The sequence below is a fragment of the Triturus cristatus genome, chromosome 7, assembly GCF_964204655.1.
Source record: "Triturus cristatus chromosome 7, aTriCri1.1, whole genome shotgun sequence".
Lineage (NCBI taxonomy): Eukaryota > Metazoa > Chordata > Amphibia > Caudata > Salamandridae > Triturus > Triturus cristatus.
In genome coordinates this window covers 1,623,056,462-1,623,064,547 of record NC_140590.1, presented here as the reverse complement: position 1 = coordinate 1,623,064,547, position 8,086 = coordinate 1,623,056,462, and the positions used below count along the sequence as shown (strand labels likewise).

The following is an 8,086-nucleotide window of genomic DNA, read 5'->3' as shown; positions in this document are numbered from 1 at the left end:
TATCAAACACACTTCTCAAGAATTTGATGACAGCGTTAGTATCAGGAGAGGACACAAAATCAAAGTAGACCCACTTTGAAAAATAATCAATCAACACCAAAAGATGTCTCTTACTTGCAGGAAGAAGATCAAATGGACCCGCAAACTCTAAAGCAACCTTTTCCCAGGGCGAATCAGGTAATGGGACCATATGAATGTTAGGCTCAAATGTCCTCCGATGCTTATCAGAGATAAGACAGGTATTGCCGTCTGAAATCCACGTTCTCACCTGCGAATCCAGACCAGGCCACCAATAAAACTGTTTAAGATTACGAATGGTGGCAGACACACCCATATGTCCTTCATGACTCTTCTTAAACAGAAGATACCTAAAATGTGTGGGAGGGACCAAAGAGTCATGTCGGAGTAAACATTCATTGACAATGGACAATTCATCCGATACCTGAGAAAAGGGTTTAATGTTGGCAGGCGGATTTCTTTCATGAGGTCAATCTGATTTGATATAAGACATAAAAATTTGAAGGACAGTGTCATCAGAAAGTGCGGCCAACCATGAACCTTTAGTGACCAAAGAGTTCTCAACTAAAATGTCATCAATAAGAGCCACAACACATTCCACTTCATCATGGATACTTGATGAAGTGTCATCAATGGGCATTCTCGAGAGGCAATCTGCCCGTCCATTCTTACCGCCAGGTAAATATTTGATGGAGAAATTGTACTCATGCAATTTTGAAAGAATGCTCACTAATCTAGCTGAAGCCTTGCCTGTGCCATTTCCATTTAGCATATAAATAAGGGGCTTATGGTCAGTAAAAATGTAAAAATGAGTTCCCCAAAGAAATGTTTTGTATTTCTCAATTGCCCATGTACAGGCCAGCGCCTCTTTTTCAATTGTGCTGTAATTTTTTTCTGATGAAAGGAGAGATCTCGAAGCATAAGCAATAGTGTGTTCTTTGCCTTCAAAATGCTGTGACAAGACAGCACCTAAACCTAATTGGCTGGCATCTACAGTCACATAGCAGGGTTGACCAGAAATGAAAGGTGCTAAAATAGGTTCAGAGGTAATTAAAGTTTTGATTTCACAAAAAGATTTGTGTGCCTCCTCAGACCACACAAAAACATTTCCCTTGTATACCAATTCTCTAAGTGGCTGAACTATCAGAGAATAACCTTGAATGAACCGAGAGTAGTACTCGCAAAGTCCCAAGAATGATCGGAGAGTGTCCTTGTTTTTTGGGGGAGTACTATCTCTGATAGCAGAAATAAGAGAGAGTTTGGGTCTTATGCCATCTTTTGAGATACTATGGCCTAGGTAATCTAATTTGTCAACCATGAATCTGCACTTCTCCTTCCTAAGAGTAATGCCAACGTTTTTAAACACAGACAACACTCTCTCTAAAATAAGATTATGCTCCCTATTGGTTTCTGCAAAAATGAGAACATCGTCCTGAAATGCTTGTACTCCAGATATGCCCTTGAGAATGGTATCCATGAATTTTTGAAATACACTTGCCGCAGTGGCAAGACCGAATGGCATGCGCAAATATTTGAATGCGCCAAAAGGTGTGATAAAAGTTGTCAGGTCTTGGCTCTCTTTGGCAAGTGGTATTTGGTGATACGCTGATCTAAGGTCAAGTAGTGAAAATATTTTTGCTTTGCCCAGATTTGCTAAAAGATCATGAACCTTGGGTAAAGGATGACAATCAATAACAATATTTTTGTTGAGTGCGAAGGTCCACACATAAACGGATCTCGTTTGTCTTTTTCTTAACGATAACAATTGGACTGACCCACTCTGATGAATTAGTAGCTGTAATATTACCCTCCTTGCAAAGTTTGTCAAGTAGGATCTTGAGATCCTGCCTGACACTAAGAGGGACAGACTTTACTTTGTGTACCACCGGAGATGCATTCTCCTTAAGTTTAATCAGGTGCTCAAATTTATTTATGTTGCCAATGACATCGCAAAATACTTCACTAAACTTGTTGATTACATTAGCAACATTGGTTTCAACTTCACTCTCAATAAAGTTGATAGATTGTTCTGCAAGGACAATTGGGTTTTCGGCACCAGGGATAAGTATAATACCTAGTCTAGCTAGATCCTTCCAACCAATTATGTTTTTTCCTCTGATAGCTACATTTATTTTTGTTGTAATTTTTCTACCTAAACATGAAAGAATATCAATAAAATAACCAGACATATCAATATTTTGACCTCCAAATGCTTTAGGATGAACGTCAGACTGAGAGAGTTGTCTGTATTTGTACTTTTCTTCAAATAAATCATCAGAAATGATCATGATGGGTGCACCTGAGTCAGCCATCATCTCAATGGGAACGTCAGATACAGTTGATTGACAAAATGGTCCCTTTATATAAATATCTTCTATGTTGTCATCTGAAATTGTAAGAAGCATCTTACCCAAATCTTGAGCACATGTGTTGGGTGTGACTTCAGCTGAACTTACTCTAACAATGTTTTTACCAGATTTGCATACTGACATAAAATGTCCTAATTTACCACATTTTGTACAACGTTTAAATGAGGCTGGACATCTGGGGTTATTGCCTAGGTGATTACGAGATCCACATCTGAAACAAAAATTATTAGGTTTTCTGAGGGAACCTTGTTAAACCTGTTTCTGGTGTCTGGCTGAAATTTGAACATCGTCATTTGAAACTATTGACACTGATGGGCTTGAAGAAAGAAGATTAGAGATAACCTTTGAAGAGATCATGGACCTTTCTATTCCTTTTGCTATTTCTATTGTTTCACTGAACGTTGGATCTCTACACCCTAATAGTCTTTCTTGTATTTTTTTAGACGCACAGTGATACACAAATTGATCTCTTAGGCATGTGTCTAATACGGCTCCAAAGTTACATGTGGATGCTAAATGTCTCAAAATTGAAATATAATCTTCTACAGTTTCATCTATATGTTGCTTTCTCTTCATAAAATTAAAACGTTCAAGATCTATACTTGGTTCTTCTGTGAACTTTCTTGAGAGTCTCGCTAAACCTTCAGAATACACATGCCAACCTTCTTGAGCTCCTGCTGGGGGTTGGATTTGTGGTAGGTTGTTAAATACTTTTTGACCCTCAAACCCCAAATGACTATACAGGAGCGCAAACTTTCTTTTTGCATCAAATTAATTTGCGTAATTGGCAACCAGGTAGTTTTGGAATAGATTCAGCCAATGTTTCCAGGGAACAATTGGTTTACCTGGTGAAGGTAAGAAGTCAGAAATGTTCAGCAGGTGACTGTTTGATGCCATAGTGAATGTTAATGCCAAACTCCCAACTGGATATATTTAAAGTGTGCCTGTCACTGAAAGTACAGGCAGAAATAAATGTATAGATGCTGTTAACCCCAAATTTCTATGTTTTTAGCTTATATGGGTTAAAAAAAACTGCAAAACTTCTGTTAAAATTAATTAAATAAATGGTGTGCCCATCACCGATGAATGGGCAACTCTTACCGCCTTTGAAATCATCTTCGCGTTGAAAACAGGACGAAGTTCCTATGCAAAACGGCTTGAAAACTGAGAAACAACGTTTTTTGGTAGTGTTGCTAGGCAACCTACTCTTCCGTTTTGTATACGGAGTGCACTGCAGCCCAAAACGGAGGAAATACTTGAAGAAACCCCTCTAGCCGTGTACGCGAGTAGCGTCACGACGTCAAAGGGGAGGTGCCAAATCCAGCGTCATGTGAAATATTAGCCCTCATGAGATCGAAGCGAGAGGTTGCTGCAGCGTCGTGAATACACAGTGACTTTTCCGTATAAAAGGTGTTGAATCTTGTTTCCGATCGGTGGGCTTAATAAATCCGTCGTCGCCAAGTGTAAAGTTCGAAGAAATACTCTCAATAGATGCACTTAAATGTTTAAGTGTTTATTTGAAGTAGCGTAGCATAGAAGGAAACAGCCCACAAGCGGTCATCTAACAGCTCTCCAAGCAACTGCCTGAATGAACAGTTACAGGCAGCCGCAACGAGAACCATGGAATGAACGGGACATATTAAACATATACAGAGCGTGGAGAAGACGCTCGAGAAACCAAAGTGGCAGCACGTGAATAACAAGTCGCTCTTAAAGAGAAAGAGCGACTTGTTACCTTAACAACGCTCCGCCCGTCGGCGTGAGCGTGACATATCTGGTCGTAGCCCGGACAGAGCGCTAGACCGCTCAATCATTACACTTACTATACTAATCTTAAGGCCACTGCACACAATGTAATGCAACCACTTCCATTCTTACAAGGGCCTGGTAAACCGGAAATAAAGAGGAGACAATGGCTACGCATCTTTAGGAACTATTTGGCTGCTATTATTGGTACGTGCCCACCACTTTAGAAAGAAAACAGCTGTAACGTTTAATATATTTTTAGTTCACCAGTTTGAGGGTTTATAAACAATACGATATGGATCTTTACAGTGGATGAAACTCATTTTTTTTTAAATCAAATATGAAAGAATGAAGTGATGCCGCGTACCAGACTGCAAAACGAAAATCCGATATTTAAAAAGCGGACTAATAAAGGCTGCATAATCATGAGATAGTAGAAGCTGCTGAATACATAGGAACGTGAGTAGAAAGATACCCGAAGGTCAAATTCCCTATAATACTATGGATTACGTATGTTATCTGATCTGCAGATTTCTGCTATTTCCGGGAGGGACAGAATTCCATTTCTTTCAGAAAATATTCGCCCTAAAAAATGAAGAATTACGATACCACGCGGTACGTTATTCATCGTGTGTGATAAATAACACCTATATGTTTTTGTGGGGAATAACATACGGAAAACAAAACACGTAATTCCCACTAGTCAATATTAAGCGACCCACTCGTGATCCGGCCCTTAAGGGGAGCGTAAAACAATGGTACGCGTTTATCGCAGGGGAAGCTAAAGTTGTAGGCACAGTTTAAAAAAAATCCTATTTTATTTTACAGGTTAAAACAGAAAACGGTGCGTTGGTCTCAAATTAATGATTGAATAGGAAAAATTATTTGATGCACATTGCCTGTGCTGCTCTTGGGGAATATGCAATATGAACAGCTCCCTGCAGACCCCGAATAACCATCCTTTTCACATATTTGCAGGAAGGAATACATCAATGGAAATTCCAGAGTAAACGCTCCCTCCTACGTCATCACGCAGGGGTCTCGCGCAGGTCCAGCGGTGAGACGCGCCAGGACGTTGTCGACGACAGTACGTAGTGACGTCACGGCATTCGTTGTTGCTGCTGCCGCCCTTACTTGCTCGCTGACTGTCGCGCGCTTCCCCAGGCAGCCCGGTTTCTACGTTCGGAGAGCATCATGGGAGTGCAAGTGGACACTATTTGCCCCGGGGACGGTGAGAGAGTAATCTGGGGAAGTCTGTCTAGGTACCCTCTACGTTATTGCCTTCCCCCGTTCTACCACATAGGGGTTCCGCTCTGTGCATCCAGTTCGCCATATAAGGCTGTTCTGAACCCCCATCCGTTGACGGACTTGATTGCCACCGACACTGCATAGTGGGGGGCGCATAAATCCTCGTCCGTCGGGTTTTAGATACCCTTCTCTGCCATGGGTGTCTTCCCCCGTCTTTAACGCCAGGATCGCTTGCCCTGATTGCGTTCACTCCCCATTTCAGCCTGGCCAATTCCGCCGTATCCATTTGTCTTCCTTAATCGCCCTCCTCGCTTTCCTGCTGCTTTTAGCTTCTTCGTGTGCCCCGCCCGAACCTCCCGGCTGCTGATCAAGCTCATAAGCATCGTTTTATGTCCCCATGTATCCCTGGTTCTTTACTTTTAGATACATTTCACCCCACCCTCACTGTATGTGTTTTTTTTTATGTAAATAGGACGGACCTTTCCGAAGAAGGGGCAGACCGCCACAGTGCATTACGAGGGTGAGTGCCGATTACGAAGGGAATTTTGATTCGTGGGTGTCACTTTGAATAATGTAACATCGTGTTCGTCGTTAAAAAAAACACTTGCCCGTCTTAGCACTGCCCTCTTAACCATTCATTGGTACGTTGAGTATATCTAGTGACACCGGTTAAAAGTCCAGTGGAGGTGTCCTTTGTAGACTCGCACCTGTCTGTCATAGCACGATAATTTCAAGATGTCCTTTATTTTGCAGTTTCCTGTGTCATTTATGCAAGAAATGGGGTTTGGAAATTAGAGGTTTATTTGGTGCTTCCCAAACCATTTGACACGAACTCACACCCAGGATAAGTGATAAAATATTATATGGTGGCTACCTACACGGTGCTTTACTGCCACTCGTGTGTTTTTTCTTTTTTTCACAAAAAACACAGCACGGTTTTCGGCAATATGTTCCTCTTGCCCAGTCCCTAGGCTGAGATGAGCAGTATTAGTGTCGGAGAGAGAACGTCTCGATGCCTTGGCGGATGTGTGACTACAAGGAAATGCCTCTCCTCCTAGTGAAGTATAATTGCACCCTAACTAGGGTACTTACCTGCAATAGAAGTGACTCAATAAACCTGCGTCCCATATAGATACCTATGCATTTAGAATGCATGAATCAAACTATTTTATGCTTTGACTTAAAACGAGGCTCCCGAAGAGGTTGGAGCTGAATGAACCAAAAGCCTTAACGACTACCCTAGGTCTCGATTTTGCATATGTTTGAATTGTCGTCAGCGCGTTTCATTTGTTCCTTAATTTGCTGGAGGCAGGGCAGAGTTGTTGGGGGGGGGGGGGGGGGGGTCGACTCTCAGGAGCTGTTGCAAGACTTTCTTGATCCAGCCTGGCACCAGGAGGGATTCACATCTGTGCTTAAATTGGGTAACCACCAAAAAAGAGCTCCCTCTCGCTGACTGTTATACGGGTACTATTTCCCAACCTTCACCCTCCTGTTTATGCCCTCCCTCCTAAAAAAAAAAACCTATAACAAGCAACCATTGGGACTGGCAGATAGAAGTTGCCAGCATTAAAAGGACCCAAACAAAAACCCTCACAACATTATTTATTGTTAATACTTTTTTAATATGGTCGTTGAGTTGTACATAATACTTTCTTAGTCATATATACGGTAACAAAAATGCTTCTAACACTTCTTTGTTATAACTTTACAGTATGCTGCAGACTTCTGTAATAGAACAAAGGAAGGTGCCAATGCTGCACTACACTTTCAGACAAATTTAAACAAATGAACTGACTTAAACAAATCCATTTTGTCCATTTTATGGTTGATTTTAATCAAAAATATTTTATGCAATTTTTCTTATTATTTTGCACGGTTGTATTTAGAATGATTCAGTGATATACACAAAAAAATCAGAGGAAACACATACAAAAATACATTTCAAATATTTACATTACATAAACACGTAAAATGTCCACACAACTAGCATACCTCAAGCAATCAGACAATAGACAACATTCAATTGGCAATTTACATTTATATACAAAAAGCAAAACATCAATGAATAACACTTGTACTGTTAGAAAAACCTATTTTAAAGAGTTTTTTTTATGTTGAAGGCGAAGACAAGTCAGAGATAGGTCTACGCGTTTCGAATCCCTTCACCGGGGATTCTCATCAGGACCAAAACTTTCTGGGGAACAAAAACATATACAGAACTGAATTAGACCATTGGCCCTTCCAGTGGGAGTTTATTTGAAAGAAGGTTGCTAATTTTCAATTCGGAGTCTTACCTACACTTTGCGGTGGCACACCCACGAGTTAAAATGGATGGTGGTTAGCCTTCGAAAGAACGCATCTATAAGCGGCAGAATAGAGAAAACAGTGTTTTAGAGTAGGAAAAAAGGCAGAAAGAACAGCCTACGTCTACCCTAATGGCTGATGGCTAATGTGACGGCTGATTAGTGGGACAAACTTACAGGCAGTTGTCTGAGGTCTCTCATATAAACGTCCGTGGTTCCTCACTCAGCCTGGGCGACAATGGCTTGTACTGTCTTGGGGCAGTCGAGAGCAGCGAGTCGGTGTTTATTCGGCCGAAAACTGCATCAAAAGCAGAAACATATTCAGTGGGCAATTGTATTCCGAAATGTTGAGTCGGAAACTCGAACGCACGCTCACAGCCTCCTGCGAGGACGAAATACCTT

General features: G+C 41.2%; 1 protein-coding gene across 1 annotated transcript in view; it reads left to right on the top strand.

Moving 5' to 3' along the window:
* The first annotated feature begins 5,209 nt into the window (after positions 1–5,209).
* The window catches only part of FKBP1A (FKBP prolyl isomerase 1A), a 35,136-nt gene continuing 32,259 nt past the window's right edge, over positions 5,210–8,086 (top strand). The window contains exons 1-2 of the mRNA XM_085619578.1: positions 5,210–5,364; positions 5,854–5,901. Of these exons, the coding sequence (XP_085475704.1) occupies positions 5,328–5,364; positions 5,854–5,901 (85 nt within the window). The 5' untranslated portion in view covers positions 5,210–5,327. The remainder of the gene's footprint in view (positions 5,365–5,853; positions 5,902–8,086) is intronic.